Source organism: Diabrotica virgifera, chromosome 3, assembly GCF_917563875.1.
Source record: "Diabrotica virgifera virgifera chromosome 3, PGI_DIABVI_V3a".
Lineage (NCBI taxonomy): Eukaryota > Metazoa > Arthropoda > Insecta > Coleoptera > Chrysomelidae > Diabrotica > Diabrotica virgifera.
In genome coordinates this window covers 269,417,411-269,444,042 of record NC_065445.1, presented here as the reverse complement: position 1 = coordinate 269,444,042, position 26,632 = coordinate 269,417,411, and the positions used below count along the sequence as shown (strand labels likewise).

Here is a 26,632-nt window from a genome sequence, read left to right as displayed (position 1 = left end):
ATTACATTCAGTCGTACAATAGAACTTTAATATGCTAAATATAAAAAGAAACTGACAGCTTAAAGTGATGCTAGTTACCAAAGTGGCTATTTTGTCTCATTCCTCCTTTGCCTCTTTCGTTCTCTCTCCATTTTCCTTCCCATTTCCCTCTCGTTCACCCTCATTGTTCCGCTCTCCTAATCCCACTCTTTCTCTGTTTTTCGTTCTCACCCTCTTTATGCCTATTTTCCTTCTCTCTATCACACTTCCTATGTCATTCTCTCTTTTTTTTTAAGTTTCCTCCCTCTACCTCGCTCTCTATCAAGTGTCTGTAGCCCTCGCTCTCTCTTCCATTTTTACCCCTCTACTTCTCTCTAGCACTCTTCATCGTTGTTTCTCCCTTTATCTCTTTATCTGATTCCCTCTATATATTTTTCACTTTCACTTACTGTCACTTCTCCTCCCTTTGTCTCAATCTCGCTCTCTAAACTTTCTCTCTTTTGTCTCTTTCTTTTTCTACTCCAGTCCCTCCTCCCTTTCCCTCGCTCTCTTTCTCGTCCTTTACTCAGTCACTCTCTTTTACCTCCACCTCACTCTCTTTCTCCCTCTCTCCATCCCTTTCCCTTTTATTTTCAACCTCCTCATTCCCTCTCTTTCTCTGTCTTTCCTTTACTCTCATTTTCCTTTTTCCTCTCCCTATCACTCTTCCTGTCCCTCTTCTCTTAATTCTGCTTCTCTGTATCTTTTATCTTTCTTCCACTCTTTGTCTCTCCGTCAATTTTTATGTTATTGACTTTATAAGTATATGTAGTATGATTTTATTTGTTTGATAATATCGAAATACTTTTAGGTGTAATTACGAGGATGATTATATTCTGGCGGTTCCCTATTATAAAATGGCCAGAGTAATATTAGGGGAAGTTTTAGTGAGGGTAAAAAAACTACAGGAACAATCCGGAAATCAAGTAAGTGTTTTGTATAGTGTGTCCAGGAATAAAGTTCACATTTTCACATTATTGTATTAAAATGTTGCTAAATTCAGCGGGTTTCACGTTTTTTAAAATTAGCCTTTCCAATAAAGCCAACCAATTGGCTCACACACATCTTGTAATCGACAGTGCAAACTGACGAACAATTTGCAGAGTTACCGGACAATGATCTTAATTTCATGTTGAATAAATTTTTGATTTTAGGTATTCCCACATAAAAATCGCATGGGGCGAAATCGGGTTGTCTAGTTGTCCAAATTATGTCTGCACATATGTTGTATTTAACCAGGTTGTGAGGTTCTTTAACCAGGATTTTCTTCTTCGTCCTGGATCTCTCTTTCCAATTATTTTTATTTGGAAAGCTAGATCCACCTGTCCCAACATTATATCACTTACACATATTTATTTTAGTTTAAGAAAGGACTGATGTACTACTTGAAGAAAACACTATATTACGTAAAACCTGGTCCAGATGCGGACAAAATTTTCGGTTCCAGTTCAAAGCAGAATTTGTCGGAATCAATCATGGATTACTTAGAACATCACGCTTGTGAAGATGTTCCGAACTTGATTTTGAGAAGTAAAATATTTAGAGAGTATTCCACGGATAAGTTAATCCATATATTAACTGAAAAAATATCTGAGTAAGTACTTATTCTTTTTTAATTGTAAAGACTGAAATGGATTTGTACACACTTATGACTACTGAATGACAGGGAGAGAAGAGTAATTTTGAAGTGCGTAAAAAATTTAAATCCTAGCCGAGCGCTTTCGGCTTATAAAGCCATCTTCAGAGTTCAGAGCTATGGTCAATAATTTCAAAATACCACTATGAAGAGAGAGGGATCCCATGTAAGATTGAAAAAACTTTACCTTATGCAGTTTTTTATTGATTGAAAAAACCTTGTTCGACGTTTGGAAAAAAAATATGTCGTCGGTTGTGAAATTTTGGTTTGTTGCATTGAAAAAACATTTAATGGGCACAAAGGACTCTCACAAAAAAAGAATGTGTGTGTACTTTGTACGCACGTAAGAAGTTATACTTCTATTATATGATTTAAACGAAATTAATATACTTTTTATTTATATTTTATTTAAATATTAAACTAATTTATACTTATTACTTCTCAAACATTTTTATTAAAACAGTGCCAAAAATTAAAATAATAAAAGAACAAAACACACACAAACACATTAAAAATGCCACAAATGATTTCTGAACATTAATTGTCGGAAAATTTTAACTAAATACGTATTTTCTGAAAATAAAATTATATAATAAATATACTTACAATCTCAAAAAATATAAAAATAAAAATAAAAAAATAAAAGTTTCTATTGGGATTCGAACCAGCTTATCAGCGCGGTTGGTATTGGAGTTCATTCGCCTTAAACGCTTCGCCACGGAGACAATGTGTCATTATGTGCGAAGATCGACTAACTAAACGGATTAAACTTTTGACATTTTTGAATTAAATCAAATTATTTTGATTTTGAATTGCAATTATTTAGGATTGAAAAATACAACAAAACATAGAGTAAGAAAACAATATATTAGGTGAATATTGATAGAAATTTTGATGGTAATCAAATTATATAAATAAGTATTACATACTATGTATTTTGGTAGGTTCAAATAGGTAGGTCCTATGATACATTTACAATTATTACGTACCTGTTGCTTTTAAAAACTATTTAAAAGTCACTACAATTATAAACTTTTTTGTTTCTGTCCTCACAACAATAAAACTAATATATTATACATTTGTTTACCGTCATATTGAACAATTATTTATTATTGACAGATCATTTCAACACCCAATCAGAGCCCGTATAACGACTAATAACATACTGTCGGTGTGCGCATGCGCGCAGATTAATATAAATTCACCCTCAATCTCAATCGCGCCTAAAGAAGTATAACTTCAAAAACACATTACAAAAGTTTGATCGTGGTAAGATTAAAAACCTGACCATTTTAAGCGGACGTTGGCAGCATGCAGAATCAACGTCCGCCAACGTTCGCTTCAGATACCACGATCAAACTTTTGTAATGTGTTTTTTGTGAGAGTTCTTTGTGCCCATTAGATGTTTTTTCAATGTAACAAACCAAAATTTCACAACCGACGACATATTTTTTTTCCAAAAGTCGAACAAGGTTTTTTCAATTGATAAAAAACTGCATAAGATAAAGTTTTTTAAATCTTACGTCATAATAAAAATTTATGTTGCACGTTGTATTTGACACAAATTTGCTCGTGTGCGTTGAAATTTTTGTTGATGTGGGCTGTGCGCCGCATGGATTAACTCAAAAATATTTTTGTAACGAACAACGCACGCTGCCCTTCGTGCTGTCGGTTTTTCAGTCGACTTCAATGAAATTTTCGCCGCATAGCAGTGTTACTGTGGACTTGATTATCCACTTGTCGCTGATTCGGCGGCACAACACACAAAATAAATATTTACGTTGAAAAAATACTTGACCAGATTTAAATTTGTGCCGCAAATATTTGTTCTGTATTTTAAAATACAACACACACACACAAATTTTTATTGATGTGGATCCGCCTTAATACAGAAACATTTATTTGTTTTCTTTCTTGTTTCTCCCACAAGTAATATTCGTAAAGCATTTCTTTTTTTGCCGTATTTCATTACTTTCATTACAAACCAAAAAGAAGAAGTGCAGGATGCCCCTTGAAAAGATGTAGCGAATTTTGATGCCGTATACAATTGCCTAAATACTGGAATAAAGAAAAAGAAGAACCTGGTGAAATTTTTAATGACTTTGGTGGATGTTTTTCCCTACTCCACATGGATGCATTTTGGTGAATTTCTTTAGTTTTGAAACAAGTAATAATAAGTCGTTTGAACTATATCGTTTTTGCAAAATTTTCCTTTTGTAATTTTTAATGCTAAATTTATGTTTAATTATTAATTTATGATTACACTTTTTAGGAATTTTGGCGTTTCGGCGGAAAAACACCTTGCACTGACGCTCCTTTATATTCAGAAATGCAATACTACGATGGCACAAGACCACTTGGACAAAATCACCAGAGAAAACCTGCGCCTTCTTATTTTGGAAAATTACGATCTCCTCTTCGAAACCACGTACCCCCCGCAACATAAAAATAAGTCAGTCACGACATTTTCGGAATTGACGATACTGCTTATTAGCATTTGCCCGGAATTACTCTCTTCGGTTTTTGTGAATCTCATGATGGACAAGAAAGTTATAAATTTAAACAAAATAATCAAAGTAAGTAATCATATTTAATGATTTATGTATGCGAGTGGTTTGATATTAATGTAGACTTAAAAGTAGACGCTTACGACAGTAGACAGTAGACTTAAAAGGACGCTTACGAAAAGTAATTTTACTCTAGTTCATCAAAATAGTGTGATCTGTCAGTTAGGATCTCAATAGTCGTTGCAAAAGGGCGTCCTGTGGACAATTTTTTACAGGTTGTTAACAGGAAAGGATTAAACGGGACTAAATATGGCTAATACGATGGATGGTCGATCAATTCGTACCATAATTAGTGTATTTTTGCCTGTGTAACGAACTCGTTGTCGGCGTGTGCGTTGTCTTGACGAATGATAATTTTTTCCAAAACAAACTTTTCTCATGAAATAGGTGTTGAAAGGATTCAATAGAGCTTCATATACGTCAAATATTACTGTACGTCACTGAAAACTCAGTCACTCAACTCCGTCAATAAAAACAGTGAACAGGTGTTTTAAGCCAGTTACCTAACAGTTTATTAGTTAGGGACCAAAGTTAACCTGTAGGGACCAAAAATAAATTTAGATGGAAACTTTGAACACTTCTTCTTTTTTATGCATTAAAGCTTGAATTGTCTACTTCATCACAAAACTAATACCTCATAAACGGTGAATTTAAATTCCTTGCCAGGACTTTAAACACTGTACAATGGATTCTCTCTTAATACAGACACCTCTATACGGGCAGTTTTTGAAACACAAATCATTCGAATATACGAGCCTTTATATTTTAACTCTTCGACTAAAGCGGACAGTAAATACAAAAATTGGCGCCCAACGTGGGGAATAAACAATAAAGCAATCGCGACCAGTATTTTTAGAAGAAAAATAGTAAAACAGAACACAAAGTTAACAAACGAATGAAATCAATAGAAATTCGAATAACATAATTATGTAAAAAATAACAAACATGTGGCCTTTATGCCTGATTATTATTCCAGTCCAGTAATCCAGTGCTGGACTGGATGATATCGTCCACATTATTCCAGTCATTCCAAATCTGTAAGATCAGTAACACTATAGTGACAATGCTTTAATGCCATAATCAATCACTGGATTGACCGTTCACAACATTTCAATGGCGCTGGAATGGGCGAGCTGGAATGAAAACGACACCGTCATTCTAGTCAACTGGACTGAAATAATTCATTCCAGTGCAGGTTTACAATTATTTCAGTGGCATTTCATCTCTATTGGAATTATTATAACTTTACAAAATTAATAAAATATGTCATGTTACACACGCTACAAAATGGTTACATCGTTGCTTAGTGATCGTCTCCCAAGTTAATTACACTTTTTCTAACTGGACTGTAGCGTACTGGTGATGATCAATAAGTCAGAAATGTGCATTTATGGTTGCCTGCCATGCTTTTATACTTTTTTCGTTTTTATGCGAGCTATGCCATTATCCTGATACCAACTTGTTCTTTACACCTAGACTGTACGTATAGTTTGTCTCAATTTATAAAAGTATCTTACAATTTTTATTCCATTGCAGGTGTTCCTGGAGTATCTACCCTCCAGCATAGGCAGCGATAGTAATTGTGCAAGTTTGCTGTTACAGAAAACTTTGGAAACATATTTCGAAAGATATTTTTCGAAACCGGAAAATATCGACCTAAGTAAAATCATTTACGAAAGAGGCGCTAGCGAGGCGATGAAACTTTTGGTCAGATCGTACCTCTCCCAGCTACAAATTCTGCAATTGAGAGATGAGAATAGTAGAGATGGCAAGAATATTAGGTAAGAATTAGTTAGCACATTAGATATATCATGAAAAGTTTACTTAATTCTTTAAGTTATAATTAAAGAGGTGGCAGTATTCTTCTTCTTAAAGTGCCGTCTCCTCAATGGAGGTTGGCTACTACAATTGCAAACTCTTGTCTGTCTTCAGCTGTTCTTATTAGCTGTTCAAAATTTAGCCCTGTCAATTGTCGGATGTTTCTGAGCCACGATAGTCTTTTTCTTCCTAGTCCTCTCCTTCCTTCGATTTTTCCTTTCACTATAAGTTGACATTATTGGTACTTATTATTTCTCAGTATGTGGCCTAGGTATGATGTTTTTCTAACTTTCACTGTGTTGAAAAGTTCTCTTGCCTTGCCTATTCTGTGCAGCACTTCTTCGTTTGAGGTATGCGATGCCCACGAAATTTTAAGAATTCTCCGGTAGATCCACATTTCAAAGGCCTCCAACTTATTTACGGTTGATGTTTTAAGGGTCCATGTCTCAACTGCATAGAGAAGAGTCGACCAGACGTAGCACTTGGATAAACGTAGTCGAATTTCGAGTTTTATTCGAGAATTACAAAGCAGTTTTTTTTTTAAATCTATTGACTTGTTCAAAAATGTGCCCATTTATTTTGCAAGGTTGAGGTACGTTTTGGTTTTTTCGGATTGGCATCACTTTGATTTTTTTAATGTTTATTTTTTTACCAAATTGCTCACAGGTCGAGTTGGTCTTGTCGATGAGTCGTTGTAGACCCAAGTCGGAATCCGCAATCAACACCTTATCATCGGCGTATCTGATGCTGTTGATATTTACGCCATTCACTTTGACTCCATCCATGGAGTCCTCTAGTGCCTCGTTAAATAGAAACTCGGAGTAAAGATTAAACAGCAGGGGCAACAGAACACATCCCTGTCTAACTCCCTTCCTAATTTCTACTTCTGCGGATGTGGAACCTTCGATCCTTCCAGTACAAGTTCTTTAGTAAAGTGATGTCTTTTCCATCTAAACCGACTTCTTGCAAACGTTCTAATAGTAGATCATGTCTTACCCTATCAAATGCTGTTTCGAAGTCTATAAAGCATATAAATATATTATGGTGGTATGTGGAACGCCATCTAATATAACTGGTATTTACTGTCACCCTGGGAGCGAAGGGTGGTAATACATCAGGTTCTTTTCAATGTTAAGTAGTTAAGGGAGAATGAAACATCTTACCTCGACGAACACCAAGTTTATTCTGATTTCTCATTGTATTATTTTTGACAATCAATGTGTGTTATTTTTACAAATACACGGGTTGCTTATTCAGCACCCGTGGCTCAAGGATTCGTACACTAAATATTTAAATAAACAATAAAGGTAAATGTTAGTCGATATTACACAATCTTGACCCAGTTCAATATTGGATATTATTTTACATCTATTAATTTATCTTGTAATACTTATGAAAATCTTTATCTCTCTTATTCCAGGACAATATCTTTCTGTTGGTCGTAGCATTTTTGCTCGAGAACTAGTAAATTGAAGAGGGCTTCTCTCGTTCCCATGCCGGCTCTGAATCCAAACTGATTTTCGCACTTTCTATAGATACGATTATGTACGACTTTTAATAGGACTTTTACTGCATGACTCATAAGGCTTATCAGACGAAACTCATTGCAGTGTTGTGGGTTTGGCTTTTTTGGTAGTGGGATGAATATTGACTCTAGCCAGTCTTGGGGTATTTTACCTGTATTATAAATGCGATTGAATAAAAGGACAAATATTTCGATATTTTCTTCGCTGATTAGTTTCAACGTTTCTGGGTGTATTCCATCTGGATCTAGGCTTTTATTTATTTTGAGCTGATTAATTGCATTTATAATTTCAGATTTCAGAATTGCTGGTCCTTCGTTGTTATTTTCCAATTTTGGTTCTTCTCGTATGTCATGAAAAAGAATTTTAATATATTTTTCCCATTCTTTGAGTTTATCTTCCGTTGATTCTAGCAATTTGCCATCCGTGTTCAGCATGGTGTGAAAAGTTGTTCGCTTGGTGGTTGATGTAAACTCTTTTACCTTTTTATGTAAATTAAAAAAATCGTGCCTTTCCTGCAGTTCTTCTATTTCGACGCATTTTGTTTCTAGCCACTTCTCTTTTGCTGCGGTCATTTTTTTGTATTCTCCATCCTGGTCATCTTTTCCTTTAGATTCTCTTCGTTTGTCCATTAATTGTAAAATGTCACCCAAATGTCATCCATTCCTGTTTGTTATTTCTGGGTGATACTTTTTATGGTGGCAGTATTAACTTTTATAAATGTGATGATAGCTACCTAATTACTTTTATCCCCTGATGAAAAACTTCTAGAGTCGCTTTTGAATTATTCTATTTGCAACTAAAAATAAGTATATACTTGTCCAGTTCTTTTAAGGCCTTTGCACGGATGAAACAAAATTCACGAGAGATGTAACTCGCAGACGAGTTGCAGCTGAATAGGTCAGGCGTCGCGCGTGTTGTATACAAACGAGTTCTAGCTCAGATAGGTACCGTTATAAATACAGCTATAACTTCGTTGCTATTTCGAATTTTTTAATATTTTTTTTCCTTATTGGCTTTGGATTACTTGATCCATTCAGCCACGATAGATAATAAATTACTGTTTGCTACAATATTCCAAATATAATAAGATTACGTATTACGTATATGTGCGCACATATAATACTTATCCACGCACATACATACATAGGTAGATACTCAAATCAATAAAAAGCAAAAAAATACAAAAAATGAGGTGGAAACATTAAATTGACCGGCTTGTATACTCTTCATTCATGGCCCTAACCAACTTAAATTTAATTTACAAATAATGAAATTGACAAAAAAAAATAAATGCTAATACTAAATACTAATATTAAATACTAATAAATATATAAGTTTTTTTTTACACAGCGTTAAGGCTTCATCCCGGTTCGACACCTCGGAGGTTTAGACCTTCTTTGTGTTTTTAATCTTTTTTCTTTTTTATTTTATAATTTATTATGCTTTTTTATTTATTTTTGCTTTTTTTGTCTTGTTTTCTTTTTAGTTTTTTAATATATTTTGTTGGTTTTTTTTTGTTTTCTTTTAGTTTTTTTAAATTTTTTGTATACATATTTTTTTATTTTTGAAGTTATACTTCTTTACGCGCGATATGAGGGTGAATTTTTATATGTTAAAACCTACGATCCCGGCGTATGCGCATTATAACTTTGTTCTGATTGGATGTTCAAATGACATGTCAAAAATTATCCAATATGGCAGCTGTAGCGCAGCTGTGGTTTGGACGGTTGACGGTTTGGTTATGTATGGTTATTGCGTTTTAAAATTTGTGGGAAGAGAAACAACAAAGGTTAGTTAATAGTTAAACTGCCTTTTTAAATAGTTTTCATATTATATTTTTGAAGTTATACTTCAAAATGTTTTAATTTATGTATGTATCAGTCCAGAAAAGGTGTGGAAAGAATATATTAGTGTTTTTAAATATATTTTTCTACAAACGTGTTAAAAATGCAATTTTTAGGACTCCATAGGAGCGTTAAAAATGCTACTTTAAGGCACTAGTGCTTTAAAATTTTTAAGGCACTGCAGTTAAAAGTGAATTGTCAAATTGTGAAACGTCAAAATATTTATATTTCATTTGTTAACGTTAATATTAATAATACAACTTGCGCAATTTGAAAAAGGTGGTTTAAAAGGTTTTTATTATAATTTTGTGTCTTTGGATTTGTCTTCCTTGGGCGTAAAATAATAAAACATCTATTTTTATATTTCACTTGTCACTGTGAAGTATAATTATGTATATCTGAAAGGTAAGTGCATACGGCTTGATGGCCTTGTTGGTAGAGCATTAGACCAGAGATCAAAAAATCGCGAGATTGCGGGTTCAAATCCCGGACGATTCATATTTTTTTCTTTTTTTTTTTTTAATATTTGGCATTGTTAAGTTTTGGTTCATTTTTGGTAATTATTGTTAATTTTTTGTATTGTAACTGTTAAGTAGGTATATTTATTTCGTTGAAATTATATTATAATAGAAGTATAACTTCTTACGTGCGTACAAAGTACACACGCATTTTTTTTAAAATTTTTTCAATATACATTTTTATACAATTTTATTCTTATTACCTCCCTGTAAAATTTACTTAATAAAATTTCACAGGGAGACAATATTACATAAGTATAAACATAAAACAAACAATAATTATTGCTAAACACATTCAACCGGACTCATTCAATGCAAGTTAAATTTTCCTCTTAGTCATTTTTAAAAACTCCCAGATGATTTGTTTAATCTTAGAATTTCGACGAGACAAATATAAAAGAGAAGCATTATTTTGTGGGAAAGGTATTTGTTCTTAAATCAGATTGTGCATCAAATACTTAACTGCATCATCATTATGTTTGCATTCAAACAACCAATGATTAATGTCATCAACATATCCATTGCAATCGCAAAGATCCGATTCGGATAGGTTAAATCGATAGAGGTATGTCTTGACAGTGGCATGATTAAAGAGACATCTAATAAACATGGAATATATATTTCTATTGGGATAACTTCTGAGAGCAAAAGGCTCAGTAGGTAAAATAGGATGAATTTTGGTGTAGAGATTGTTGCTTCGATTGCAGAAAGCGTACCACTCAATATCCCAATTTTGTTTCAGACTTTTCTTACGAGTAGCTGTTAGATCGCTTCTATCTAGCCCAGTTATTTCCGATCCTTTTAAGATTGCCTCTTTAGCAAAAAAATCGGCTTTCATAAAATTTTAAGACAATATTTATATGATACTAAGGAATGTTTTTACGTAAAAATAAACAAAAATGGATTTTTTTTTAAATTCACAAAGTAAAAGTCGCCTTAATGCTTTCTAGTTCAAACAAGCCCGACGAGAAAGACATATTCGAGGACGAAAACGATGACACCAACAAAGATCGCCACCAAGAGAAACTGGGGTACAACAGAATAAACAAAACCTACTTCGAGGAACAAGCAAAGAAACCGAAGGACTGTTACTTGTTTTCCAGTCTGCGCTGGAAATATTTAGACAGAATGCCTCCTTTTCAAATCGAAATCAATTCCAAGCTGTACGAAGCTTGCATCGAAAATTATCCTGTCAAAGAGGAATGGCCGATAAACGAAGAAGCTGATGTTATATTGAAAAAGTTGCAGGCTCTGTTGTGCAGCCAAGTGGTACCGAAACAAGTTATATCTGAGGTGAGTAGCTTTTATTAATGAAGAATGAAGACGAAAGAAATTGCAGTTTTCAAACTAAATAACATTAAAAAATACTTGCCATACCAAAAGCAGTATTCTACAACCAATTTTGAATACACGTCATATTTCCATTGTTATCGTATTCTTCTTCTTGTTGTGCCACTTCTATCGGAGATTGGAAATCATCAAGGCTATCCTGATCTTATTTACAGTTGATCTAAATAGCTCACTCTTGGTTGCAGAACCATCCAGGGCGGATCTGTAAAAAATCGTCTATTTTGGATGTGCGAGGTGGCATTTGGATTTTTGCAGATAAAGTTAGGTGACACCTTCAGTAATAATAATTGACTTATGCTCCTTCTCAAATATGCCCGGAACATTAATAAAAAAATTAAAATATATAAAAATTTCGAAAAACATCGATTTTTTCCACTTTCTTTGCTTATGACTTTAAAAACGATTCATTTTGGAAAAAAGTCGTGGGTAAATAAAATAAAGATAATTGAATTTTGTATCATATTCGTCTGGTTAAAAATGTCTTAAATTAAAAACCTTTCTGCAAAATAGCATTAAATACAAAATAAGGGGGCAAAATAAGCCTGTTTTTATTCAATGTTTTTCAACCACTTTGGTTGCACTTAGAACCTTCATAATTCGCTTAGAAAATTCTTACAACATACTTAAATCGTCCACCAAATTTCATTAAAATAGACTTAATAGATTTTGCATAATAATTTTGCAATATAATTTTTTTTTAAAAAGTTAAAACTTTTTCAAAACTTTCTGAACAAAAAGTAGAACATTTAGAAGTTTGCTAATTTTTTTACATATAAAAAGGCGCTCTACGTATCTAATACACTTTACAGAACTAAAATTGGATTATTTAAGCGGCCTCAGCACTGTTTTAAAGTTATAAACAATTTTTTGGCTTCTAAATAAATACAGTAGGGACGTTTGAGTTGAAATAATTTCATTTTTCAGTTATTTATCAAACAAACATTTTTTTTTGTTTTAGGACAACAGTAAAATGTATTTCGAATTTAATAAATTATATACTTTCTTCTTTTTGTCTCAATTAATTAAAAGAAAAATTTTTGTGCGCCCTGTATAAATATTTATGTTAATGTCTATATTAGTGAATAGAGAATTGAATAACCTTTCGCATAAGCTAGCACACGACCTTTATTCTCATTTAAAAAAATCATCGATTACGTCATCACACCCAGATGGATGACGTCACTAGTATGATATACATGCCAAATAATTATAATGTAAATATAAAAATCGACGTGTTTCGGGATTTATCTCCAGAGTCGCCCATTCTCGAGAACATGAATTTATTCCAACTCAAACGTCCTCACTATATTTGTTTATGGGCCAAAAAATTGTTAATAACTTTAAAACAGTGCTGAGGCCGCTTAAATAATCCGATTTTAATTCTATAAAGTGTATTAGATAGATAGAGCGCCTCTTGATGTAAAAAATTAGCAAACTTCTAAATGGTCTACTTTTTGTTCTGAAAGTTTTTAAAAAAATTGAACTTTTTTAAAAAAAATTTAGATTGCAAAATTATTATGCAAAATCTATTATGTCGATTTTAATGAAATTTGGTGGACAGATTAAGTAGTATGCTGTAAGAATTTTCTAAGGGAATTACGAAGGTTCTAAGTGCAACCAAGGTGGTTGAAAAACATTGAATAAAAACAAGCCTATTTTGCCCCCTTATTTTTTATTTATTGCTATTTTGCAGAAAGGGTAATAATTTAAGACATTTTAAACCAGTCGTATATCATACAAAATTCAATTATCTTTATTTTATTTCCCTACGACCAAAATGAATCGTTTTAAAGTTATAAGCAATGAAAGTTGAAAAAAATCGATATTTTTCGAAATTTTTACATATTTTAATTTTTTTATTAATGTTCCGGGCATATTTGAGAAGGAGCATAAGTCAATTATAATTACTGAAGTTGTCACCTAATTTTATCTGACAAAATCCGAATGCTCTCACATCCACCTCAAAACAGATCCGACCTGGTCTACCTCTCAATTTTCGCAACCATGACATTCTTCTACGACCTGGATTGCTTTCTCCTTTTATTTTTCCCTGTATTATATTTTGAAGTAATGCATATTTTTGTCCGCATGAAATGGCACAAGTAGGTATTCGAGTTTTCTTTACTTTTCTGCTATTATTGTGACTAGAACAGTACCACCTGCATGTCGAATATTGTTTACAACTTCTCCATTATTTACAATTCCTTCATATACTTCTAAAATATATTCCTGACAGTTGCTTTCATTGTAGACGTTAAATAGCAATGATGACTAGACTCCTGTTGCACTCCTTTGCGTATTTTTATTTCTTGAGATGTTTCGTTTCCTATTTTGATATTAGCCTTCTGATTCCTGAACTTCCTGACAGATGCTTTCACTGTAGATATTAAATAGCAATGGTGACAAGACACAACCCTGTCGTACTCCTCTGCGTATTTCGATTTCTTGAGATGTTTCGTTTTCTTTTCTGATATTAGTCTTCTAATTCCAATTCAAATTGACAATTATTCGCAGGTCTTTATTATCTACGTTTTCTCTTTCAAGAATGTGTTTAAGCTTATCAAGGCGTAGCTTGTCAATTGCTTTTTCAAAATCTATAAAACAGTCATATGTTTCCTGTTTTACATCTAGACATCTTTGTGTCAGTACGTTTTTATAAATTTATTAATCAACATAGGAGTTTACATAATCAAATATTTATTTAAAGGTTCTGGGTTTATATTTTATGACGATATAAATTTTAAAGTGCAAATTTATCAATTATTTGAATAGTATGTGTGTATGTAAAATTTGTTGTTACGTTACCTTGTGATGTAGAACATTTCGTTTCTCTTTCCGGCGTGCTGGGTTGTGGAATCTGGGGCTTCTCACACTTGGATGCATGGACATTGGAATATTGTGTCACTGTTAACACGATATACATAGATATAGTCCAGTGGTTCCCAACCTTTTTCGGCCTACCGCCCATTTTTCCAAAAACAAAATACTTAACGCCCCCCTTAAAAAACTCTTCCATTCTTAAAATTAGTAACGCACTTTCATTCACAATTGTTTTACCTTTTTTGGGTCAAAGGCTACCTTAAATATCTATGATTCGACGGCCCCTTAACTAATCCAAGCAACAACAAATTAAAAAAAAATGTTTTATTCAAAAATACAGTATTCATGTATTGATCAAACTTTAACTTAAATACATATCATAAAAAACAATATAATAATAATATAACATTTTTAATGAGAAGGCTGAGCTTGATGTAATGATAGTAATCTGTCAATATTTGGTTCCATACCATCAGCAATCTTAAATCACCGCGCTCCACTATGGACAGTCTATTTCTCTTCTTTGTTAATAAATTGCTGACTATGCTAAATCCTCTTTCGGCTAAATACGATGAAGGAAAGGCAATGAAAAACTTCTTTGATGCAGCCCATAAAGCTGGATATAATACTGAAATTTGACATTGCAGCCAAAATTCTTGATATCCATTTTTAAATTTCACTTTTAACTCTTCATTTGTTGACAATTCTATCAATTCCTCCTGTAGTGATAATTCTGCTGTTTCTAAACTTGAGAACGGTTCTAGCACCCAATCTGGAATAATCAGACCAAGGATATCCTGAAATCTATTCCTAAAATCTTCTTGAAGTGCTTCCAAGTGCTGGCAATATACCAGAATGTCTTGATCATTTGTCTCCACAGAGAAAAGATTTTGAAACTGATGAAATTGTCTCCGACCCAAATTTTGCCTATACAAATTAAGTTTTGACACGAACGAGGAAATAGTTCCTTTTGCTTTGATCAAATTCAAATTATCACCTTGTAGCTGTAGGTTTGTTTCATTAAATTTATCGTATAAATCAGTTAAATAAGCAATATCGCTCTTAAATTTTAATAAATTGTCTAAATCTTCTAATAAATGCCTTATTAGAAGGCGACTGAATAAAACCATACTTCAAATATTCGACATTGTATTGTCTGCACTTTTTCTTTGGATCGGACATACTGTAGGTATATCTGTAAAAATAAATATGCTGTAGCCACCGCTTTGATAATTTTAAATAATAAACTTTTAAATATTTTTTTTAGTAGCAAAATCAATATTTCAGAGTGGCGGAATATCCAAGCAAGTAGTCGAGAAATTTAAAACATGCCACAAGTAAATAAATATACACTGAGAGAAGAATTTGAGGAAAAATTACAAAACAAATTATTAAAAATTACCATACTGTACACATATTATAAAAATAACTTTATATTCAGTAAATAGTTTATTTTTGGCAGTCTATGATCAGATTACTATTCAGTATAGTAAATTTTATTAAGATTTTTTGTACTTTTTCCCAAATTCTTCTCTCAGTGTAGGTAGGCCCTAATTAACTTTTTACTTTGATCCAGTTTGTGCAAGTTGGTACTTTTTGAATATTTTACAATAACTATACATATAAGGAAACAAATTTAGATTTATTACATTTTTACAAATACCTCGTAAATTACGATAGGGAAAAATAATAAAGAATTATAGTAAGTGATATAAATGCCACGTAGATACTTACCTTTGTGACAAATATGTATTACAATAAAATATATTTCTAATAAATGCACTGCAACTTTCTGCAAATAACACACAGAAAATTCACCACCCTGCTTTAGCGAAACAATCTCGAATGATTAAGTTATGCCTGACCATGCCGCTGCGCGAAGGAGGAGCCAAAATTCACTTAAAGCAGAAAGGTTCTACTGGAAGTGGAATTATACTAACCAAACTGAAACGTTCGACTGCAACGTCGTAATTGTTGCAGTGTTGGACTGAGTGATAAATAAAAAATTGCACGGTGCATAACCAAAATGCATTTTGTGCATTTCGTTTATATTTTCGGATTCACCTTCTCTATTTCTGTGTGAGAAGCGAATAGCAAAGTTGTTAGAAGCAAAGAAGCAATGAGTTACTTTAGGGGGGCGGCAGCTGTTCCTCAACGCCCCCCAAATTTTCCTTGGACCCAAAAAGCCCCCTTATCTCTCTTCAACGCCCACCGGTGGGCGGTACCGCCCCCGTTGGGAACCACTGAATATAGTCCGTCAGCTCAGTATGGAATTATTGTGGCGAACTCATTGTCGGAAAAGCTAACAGTTTCACTCAATTCTTATAAGAAAATTTCTAGAATAGTATTAATATAGTATGTTTCACAGGTCAATGGATATCTCTCTGTCAACGAAACATTAAGAGGGAACATAAGTTTGCAGTCTATAACGATGTTAACAAATGATGCAACTTTACTACTGATAGATACCTGTCCTCAGTGTCTTCTACAATTCGGCAAGGTTAGTAAAGTAAACTTCTTCATTAATCCGCCTTTACTCCTATCTTATCAATTTCTCCCACTTATACTTCATTACGTTTTCATAACCAAAAATCTGTGAAAAAATTAAACACATTTTGTTGAGTTCATCTGAAAACACCCCAATTTCTTTTAAACTAAGCCACATGTAAACCAAACTCTAATTAACACTTAAGACCCAATTCATTTTATGCCATCTACATTAACAAAACATACAGAGCACTGTCCACCACAACGTCAGAACATTCTAAAATGGACAACACTTTTTCTCATACGACTATCACTAAAAGAATAATTTATTAAAATAAAAGACTAAAAGAATATATTACGACTGGATCTGTATGCAGACCTGTAAATTGTCAGAGAATTAACTCCTATATTTGATCCTGTGTCATCCTAACTAACCAACATTAACAATCTTCTTTTTCCAAAACTAATAACCAACCAACATTACCTTGAGATACTTGTACATTCACGCTCAACTTCACCTGCATCCTTTCATTATATCATCATATATCATTATTATCTTCTTTACAGATCAATACCACGTATTACATACATTTCTCATCAAATAAAAATTATTTTCTTCCTTCTACATCTATGACCATTCATACGTTCAATTAATTCAATAATTCTCCCCTCACCCCCCCTCTTTATCACTCATTTCTTTTCTTCTTACATTTTAATTTATACGTAGAATTTAACCAATTGTTGCGTTTTTAGGATAGATTTACTAGAACCGACGAATGGAAGTTTCTGGTAGCAACAGTACAAAGGAGGATACTAAGAATTTCTCAGAATGAGAAACTGAAAAGGGTGTGTTACTTCCATAAGAGAATTTTAAAAGGTTTGTTCAATTTTTAAATAATATTTCCATATGCATTCACTATTAATTTGTAGTTCTACTCACAGCCTATTTTCAGTTTACCGCGTCTTCCTGTATATGCACTAGACAGAATTATCAGATGTAAAAAAACTGTATATCAGTTATAATTTTTGAAAGAAAACCCCCATATCGCATCATACATATACATACATGTATTCATATACTGGGTGGTGAATTGTCAAACGAGGAAAATCAATGGGAAATTCTAAATGCACAATCGCCGGACAGCTGTTTCCACCATTTCAGGCTTTATCAACAGCGCTAGCGTGCACTCCTCTGAATCGAAAAACAGCTAGACCATCAATTTAATTTAATAATTTAATTTAATCAATTTAATTATTGAAGTTATACCTCTTTAGGCGCGATTGAGATTGAGGGTGAATTTATTGTTGATCTGCGCGCATGCGCACACCGACAGTATGGTATTGTATTAGTCGTTATACGGGCCCTGATTGGATAATGAAATGATCTGTCAATAATAATAGTATATTACATACCTAGCGGGAAAGTATTCTATTTCAACCGAGCGGCAAGGTAGTTTACCGAGGTGCGAAGCACTGAGGTAAACTACAGACGCGAGGCTAGAATGAGTTCCCGCGAGGTTTGTATACTATTTTACTCACAATCGGTTAGTAGTTTATGGATTTCTAATACTCACAATCTACCAATAATAATTTCGTTTCAAATATCTGTATCCATTTTCATTATGTAATAAGATGAATATTTTAAGTTACCTGTGAGATCGTTGCTAGGTAACAAAACAAGTTTGTTGAATCTGACATTTAGGCGATACACGACGCCATTAATTGTACATATAATTTTGAGCAACACGGTCTTACTTTAACCGTTAATAGTAATCATAATTCCAATGTAACTATTAATATTTATAATTCCAAATAGTTTTCTTTTTGTTATTGTTGTTGTTGTTTCTAAATTAAATAAATGTTGAGTGGATTCTATTCTTTCTAAACCATCTTTTAATCAAAAATGACATTGACATTTGCAGGTAGAAAAGTGACAGATGACAGATGGAAAGTACTTTCCCGGCTAGCTGGGAAAGTAAAGTAAGTAATAAGTCGCTTCCTGATTACTTCAAAGGTTAGAAATCCATAAATTACTAACCGATTGTGAGTAAATAATTGTTCAATATGGAGGTAAACAAATGTTGTATAATATATTAGTTTTATTGTTGTGAGGACATAAACAAAAAAGTTTTATAACTGTAGTGACCTTTAAATAGTTTTTAAAAGCAACAGGTACGTAATAATTGTTAAATGTATCAGTATCCTAATAAAAAATTCCATAGGTAGGTACCTACCTATTTGAACCTACCAAAATACATAGTATGATTAGTATGTAATACTTTTATTTAGATAATTTGATTACCATCAAAAATTCTATCAATATTCACCTAATATATTGTTTTCTTACTCTATGTTTTGTTGTATTTTTTCATTTCTAATTCATTTCAATTCAAAATCAAAATAATTTGATTTAATTCAAAATATCAAAAGTTTAATCCGTTTAGTTAGTCGATCTTCGCAAATAATGACGCATTGTCTCTGTGGCGAAGCGTTTAAGGCGAATGAACCCCAATACCAACCGCGCTGATAAAAGCTGGTTCGAATCCCAATAGAAACTTTTATTTTTTTTTTATTTTTTTTTATACATTTTATGATTGTAAGTATATTTATTATATAATTTTATTTTCAGAAAATACGTATTTAGTTAAAAAAAAATGTCCGACAATTAATGTTCAGAAATCATTTGTGGCATTTTTAATGTGTTTCTGTGTGTTTTATTCTTGTATTATTTTAATTTTTGGCACTGTTTTAATAAAAATGTTTGAGAAGATCTACTTCTTAAAGTTCCCTCTCCTATCGGAGGTTGGATATCATAATGACTATGGTCACTTTGTTGGCTGCTGCTCTGAATAGTTGTAATGAACTACAGTTAAACCATTCTCTAAGGTTCCTCAGCCAGGAGATGCGTCTTCTTCCTATGCCTTTTCTTCCTTGGATCCTTCATTGCATAATAATTCTCAGCAACTCATATTTTTCTCCTCTGGTAATGTGGCCCAAATATTCCAGTTTTCTAGTTTTTATACTTTTCATAATTTCTAACTCCTTATTTAAACGCCGTAGCACTTCAACATTGGTAATCCTTTGAACCCACTGAATTTTCAATATTCTTCTGTAACACCACATTTCGAACGCTTCTATTCTTCTTATGTGTTGTCTCTTCAATGTCCAAGCTTTCATTTCCGTATAGCAATATAGAAAATAGGTAGCATCTTAGAGCCCTCAATCTGAGAGGCAACTGAAGGTCTTTGTTTGTAAGCAGTGTCTTCATTTTTATAAATGCTTGCCTTGCAGTTTCAATTCGGACTTTAATTTCTTTGCTTTGGTCATTTTTGTCATCAACCCAGGTTCCCAGATATTTGTATGTCATTAACTTTTTCTATTTGGGTTTGCTCTATCATTAACCTTTCATTTCCATGTTCTGTTTTTGAGACAATCATAAATTTAGTTTTTTTCTTGTTTATTTTTAGTCCGTATCAAATGCAATAATCGTTAATTCTATTTAGCAATCTTGTAGTGAATCCAGGGTGTCTGCCATTATAACGGTGTCATCAGCGAATCTTATGTTATTTACTATTCTTCCGTTTATAGAGATTCCATCACTTATTAGCTCCGCTATCGCTTCCTGAAATATGGCTTCACTGTACAGGTTAACAGTAGCGGCGACAGAACACAACCCTGTCTTACTCCTCTCTTTATATCAATATTCTCGGAATTCTGTTCTTCTATCTTTATATTGGCCTTTTGATTCCAATACAGATTGATGATAATTCGTAAATCTCGTCTGTCTATATCTCTGTTTTTCAATAATTCTATTAGTTTTTCATGTCGGACCCTGTCGAATGCTTTTTCGAAGTCGATGAAACGAATAAATATCCAGGTTCATATCTAAGCATCTTTGAGAGAGGACATTAAACGCAAACAATGCCTCTCTTGCTCCAAGTCCTTTGCGGAACCCAAATTGGGTATCATCCATATCATATTCTAGCTTTCTGTATAATCTTCCATGAATCACCTTTAGAAATATTTTGAGGGTATGGCTTATTAGTGATATTGTCCTATAGTCCGAACAATCTTTGGCGTATATTGTTTTTGGTATTGTTACAAAGGTGGACACCAACCATTTCTGAGATTTCTCAAACCAACCCTCAGAAATGGTTGGTTTGAGAAGTAGTAAGTATAAATTAGTTTAATATTTAAATAAAATACAAATAAAAAGTATATTAATTTCGTTTAAATCATATATAATAGAAGTATAACTTCTTACGTGCGTACAAAGTACACACACATTCTTTTTTTAATTAAGGATGTACCAGAAAGAACTTTCAACACGAAAAGTTTCAGATTTAAATAACTATTTACCATTTTAGTTTTATTGAAGTGGTGGATTCTTCATCTGAGACTTTTCAATTTGTTAAGAGATGTGGCTGGACCGCTTCCCAATGGGAATTTCAATGATCTTTGAAATTCCCCTTAAATTGATGGTCGAGCTGTTTTTAGATTCAGAGAAGTGCCTAGCGCTGATGATAAAGCCTGAAATGGTGGAAATAGCTGTCCGGCGATTGTGCATCCCTCTGAATCGAAAACAAGCAAAACCATATTTTACTTTTCAACAGTTTAGAATTTCCCATTGATTTTCCTCGTTTGACAATTCACCACCCAGTATATGAATACATGTATATGTATGATGCGATATGGGGGTTTTTTCTTTCAGGGGCGGCCCGTCAGGGTAGGCAAGGTAGGCGCCGCCTAACCTCTTCAAATGTACAATAATAAATTATTTATTAATATAAATTAGTTATTTCAAATCTGTAATTTATAAATTTTGATACAATACCTAAGTATCTAAAAATCTAAAATAAAATAAAGCTACTTTTTAATTCATCTCTGAAGTTGTAATAATTATTGTACGCTCCCCGTAGCGTAGCATTACTACGACGGCTTTACCCTAGGCCAGGCTCTCTAAAAAGTAGCCGAACACAATTCGTATTTGTCTCACTCTTTACGCTAAGCACAGGGGCTGTATTGTCGCTTGCCTGGCCGTGTATTTTCGGGCTATAGGTAGGCTAGATTGAAACGAAAAAGCGATTGACTACCCAGCCAATTGAAACAATATTCGAAAATATTACCTCAACCAACCAAGATAGCCATCGTTACACCCTTAGCTTAGCTCAGTCACTCAGGTGTGTGTTCGTCTTGTCCTAACCTCAGATATGAACTATGAAAATTGGAATGGAAGCAAACAAAACATAGTTTTTAACTAATCATGTTTATTGTTCATAAAGATATAATAAATAAAATGACTTAGTAAATTGCATTAACAAATGTATTCAAATTCTTGCCAAAAACTAACAATTCTGGATTATACTTATGGCTTTTGGTAGCTGATGGTATCCTCTTGATGTCGTATGGTTCTGCTGTTGTAGACTTCTCGTAGGCCTGGGCGGATCTTCGGCCCAAGGCCCCTGCAGCTAGAGGTGGTGGTTGTGCAGTCTGGATGTCATTGTCTTCGCCTTCAAGTGTGCATCACCGGTGATGTGAGGCTTAGGTTCCCGAAGAGGGAAAGGTTGATCTCTTTCCAAAAAACTATAAAACAGAGACACATATCAATCATCAAGAAGAAAAACCAAAATATACCTTTGCCAAATAGTATTCAGAAATAGTAATTGGCAAGGGTAAATTACATAGAATTTAGATGAGAATAGTTAAAATTCTGATTACCAAACGTGCATATTAATAGATGAAAAGAAATATAGAAATCAAACACATGGTTGAACATTTGAAGGTTAGAAAAAAAACATTAGAAAAACTGTTAGACGGAGAAATATAATTACTGTAAGAAATTATTAAAAAAAACTATGTGTAACTCACCCCAAGAGGAAGATGATTTGTTGAAATAGAAATGATTTATTTTTCGAATTACATGCCTTTTTAAGGATTAATTTTTCCCTTCCAGTGTATGTCAGGGAGTAGGGGGTCAAGTCGATGAAGTGACACTGTCATTGAAAACGACATTTAAAATGACAACCAAGTACTATGAAGTAGCGGCATGTTCCGTATTGAAAATACAGATATTTGGAGAGTATGAATATACGAGGTATGTTCAGTATGATGATTTAAATGAAAGAGATATATTAAATAGAAGATAATAAAAGAGGGTAATAAAAGAGAGCGTCAACCGATTTTTAAAGGGGAAAATGGGTAAACCAATTAGAAGAAGATACTTATTAATGAAATATTAAAGGAAATGAGATAAAATAATTATTTAAAAATAAAATATCAAAGATGTGACGTTTGTAACGTTTTTCGAGCCTTTGACATTGGTTGTGCCGAGCTGCATCTCGGAACTGACAATTGCATGTTTTAGGATCTTGACTACCAATTCTGAAAAAACGAAAAGTTCGAATTTTGTCATGAAATTTGGTATGTGGGGTTAGAATAATATTTCTAACAATTTTTCCAAATAACTTTTTGCGATACCTCTAACGCGAAACAAAATATTGAAAATTCGTCCTGTTTGTGAATTCGCAGTAGGCCGCGTTTAAAATTTAAATTTCAGTTGACTATCTTAAAAAGTGTAAACCATCAAAATGAATGACTGCAAAATTTCAAATCTGTATTTATTTTAATAGCCGAAATATAAGGGTGTCTTCATCTTAAATGCGACACACTGTATACAGGATGTTTGGTAAAGAATGGGCTATAGCTTAACACTAGATTCCTGAGGTTAAAATATGTCGATTTGAGCTAACTTACCTTAGTACGAAAGTTGATAATAACCGAAATACAGGGTGTCAAAGTTAAAACTTTAATTTTATTTATTCTTGAATATTTCCTAACAGACATGGGATAATAACATAAAATTTGGTAAGCGGGAGATTTTTTGAGACGAGAAATCTAAATTCGCCACCAAAAATGATGTTTTATCCAGAGGGCGCCACATACGCCTTTCAGCGCTCATTTAATAGCTTCAATTTTTTTATTACCCACTCTACATACTTTCTAAATAAAAAATTTTATTCTGTTAATATTTTTACTTAAAAAAGGTATACTACTTTCATCTCGCTAAACTGAACCGTTTTCGAGATAAACGCATTTTAAATCTGCGAGGCAACATAATTTTTTGCATATCATTGTAGTTACAGTTACACCCGGCTCGAAAAATAACTTAAAATCATAAAAATTTACAATAATGTATCTCAAATTTCTTCAAATGGAATTTGGGATGCAATGACATAAATATGAGAACTGGCACAATTATTATGGTTTCAAGTTTATTTTTCGGGTCTAACTACAATGATATGCAAAAATTATGTTGTATCGCAGACTTAAAATGCATTTATCTCGAAAACAGTTTAGCTTAGCGAGATGAATGTAGTATACCTTTTTTAAGTAAAAATATTAAGAGCATAAAAATGTTGATTTAAAAATTACGTGGCGTGGGAGATAAAAAAAATTAAACGTATTAAATGAGCGCTGAAAGACGTATGTAGCGCCCTCTGGGTAATAGATCATTTTTGGTGGCAAATTTAGATTTCTAATCCCAAAAAACCCCGCTTACCTACCAAATTTCGTGTTGTTATCCCATGTCTGTCAGGAAATATTTAACAATAAATAAAATAAAAGTTTAAGTTTGACACCCTGTATTTCGGTTATTATCAACTTTTGTACTAAGGTAAGTTAGCATAAATCGATGTATTTTAATCTCAGGAATCTAAGGTTAAGCTATGGCCCATTCTTTACCAAACACCCTGTACCTATATGGGTATGTACCGGGTGTCCCAATAAGAATGGCTCTCGGCCATATCTCAGGAACTGTTTATAGTAGAGCTTTGAAATAAAAAATTTTATAACAAAAGTTGCCTCAAGAAAAGCCTGGAAATTATTTTCATAATTGTGGGACCACCGCTAGAGGGCGTAATTGAATATCAAAAATTAAAAAATCTAAATTTTACAAAATTTTTCTAATGAAGGGTCACTGGAAATCCGATGATTGTATTCTTCATCAAATTTTGCGCATATTTAATTTAACAAGTTTAACTCTACCTCTGCAAATAAGAGGTGGGGGTGAGTGGGAACCTTGTTATGAAAAAATGGCTGTAAGTCCGGTTTTGCTAAATCAAATTTTGAAAACTGGGTCTTGTTGAAGACAGATATTTTTCTTCAATGTAAGCGTGATAATTTTGAACCATCCTAATAAGTAATAAGCCAGCTGGGAGGCCTTATTTAATTTTTTTCAGAAATCTAGTTTTCTTTGGAAAATATTAAATACAAGTATGCATTTTTAATCATACTTTATAAAATTAGATTAAATTAGCAATAGAATAGCGAAAACCGCATGTCGATACCTTTTTCCTATCTCAAGATATCTCGAGAAACGTGTAAATTTTATACATAACTGTTACTATCACCGGTAAGCTAAGTTAATGAAAAGTAGTGTGCTGTGGAAAAAAACAAAATAACATTTTCCAGATGTCAACGTATAAAAATATAATTAATTAAAACAACAATATAAAGAGAGACAATACTATTAAAATTAAATATAACACAGAACAAAAAGAACTACTTAGTGACGACCTAAATATTCAAATTGTTGCCCATCATACACTACTCTAGGATACATTATCCAGAGAATACTAAACGCCATTCAAAGCATATCGAAAGCAGAAATTGAGACTGCTGTTCAATCTACTCTTGAAAGAGTAAATGTTTGCAACGAAAATGATGGGCAAAAATTTGAACGTTTATGTCATCACTAAATAGTTGTTTTTATTTCTTTGTAATAGGGCTTTTCAACGCTTCTCATTTGTTTCGAGCTTCTGTCATATGCCGTATAATCCGTGTATAATATTATTCGAAACAAATGAGAAGCGTTGAAAAGACCTAATATACGTTGACAGCTGGAAAATGTTTCTTTGTTGTTTCCATAGCACACTACTTTTAATTAATTTCGTTTACCGGTGACAGTAACAGTAATGTTTTTAAATTTACACGTTTTGTAAGATATCTCGAGATAGAAAAAGGGTATTAGCATGCGGTTTTCGCTATTCTGTTGCTAATTTTGTCTAATTTTGTAATATGGTATTAAAAATGCATGTTTGTATTTAATATTTTTCAAGGAACACTAGATTTCTGAAAAAAATTAAATAACGCTTTCTAGCTGGCATATTACTCAGTAAGTTGGTTGGAAATCATAACTTTTGCATTGACGAAAAAGATCTGTCTTCAACAAGACCAAATTTGCAAAATTTGATTAAGCAGAACCGGACTCACAGCCAGTTTTTCATAACAAGGTTCCCACTCATCCCCACCTATTATTTCCAAAGGTAGACCTAAACTTGTCAAATCAAATATGCGTAGAATTTTATGAAGAATACGACGATCGGATTTCCAGTGCCCCTTCATTAGAAAAATTTTGTAAAATTTAGATTTTTTAATTTTTGATATTCAATTACGCCCTCTAGCGGTGGTCCTACAATTATGAAAATAATTTCCAGGCTTTTCCTGAGGCAACTTTTGTTATAAAATTTTTTATTTCAAAGCTGTACTATAAACGGTTCCTGAGATATGGCCGAGAGCCATTCTTATTGGGACACCCGGTACATATTATTATACACTATATATGTGTCGCCTACCCGGATACTGAGGTCACGAGCCGCCACTGTTTTCTTTCAAAAATTATAACTGATATACAGTTTTTTTTACATCTGTTAATTCTGTCTAGTGCACATACAGGAAGACGCGGTAAATTGAAAATAGGTCAATTTGTCTAAACTGTTGAATTTCTGATTCCGTAATTATTTTACATCAAAAGTCATGAGATACTATTTGTAAAGGACTGTAATCCATATTGACAGTGCGCGTAGAATGGCCAAGAAATGCGAGATTATTAACACAATCAAAGAGCCCAAATTAGAATATCAGCCATGTTATGAGGAATGGACAGAGATATGACTTGTTGCAACTCATTCTTCAAGGCAAGGTATTTGGAAAGAGAAGACCAGGGAGAAGAAGAATATTTTGGCTTGAAAACCTAAGAAAGTGGTTTAAT

The 26,632-nt window shown here is 33.0% G+C and overlaps 1 protein-coding gene across 3 annotated transcripts in view; it reads left to right on the top strand.

Annotated features, from left to right (window-relative positions):
- LOC114328279 (uncharacterized) overlaps positions 1-26,632 on the top strand; it is a 74,135-nt gene that overhangs the window by 27,760 nt on the left and 19,743 nt on the right. For all 3 annotated transcript variants that reach the window (XR_003652145.2, XM_028277091.2, XM_028277090.2), the window contains exons 9-15: positions 830-944; positions 1,380-1,612; positions 3,927-4,230; positions 5,758-6,002; positions 10,878-11,220; positions 16,466-16,597; positions 17,338-17,461. Coding sequence is in view for 2 of the 3 variants with exons in the window: in XM_028277091.2 (XP_028132892.1) it covers positions 830-944; positions 1,380-1,612; positions 3,927-4,230; positions 5,758-6,002; positions 10,878-11,220; positions 16,466-16,597; positions 17,338-17,461 (1,496 nt within the window). In the remaining variant the exon portion in view is untranslated. The remainder of the gene's footprint in view (positions 1-829; positions 945-1,379; positions 1,613-3,926; positions 4,231-5,757; positions 6,003-10,877; positions 11,221-16,465; positions 16,598-17,337; positions 17,462-26,632) is intronic.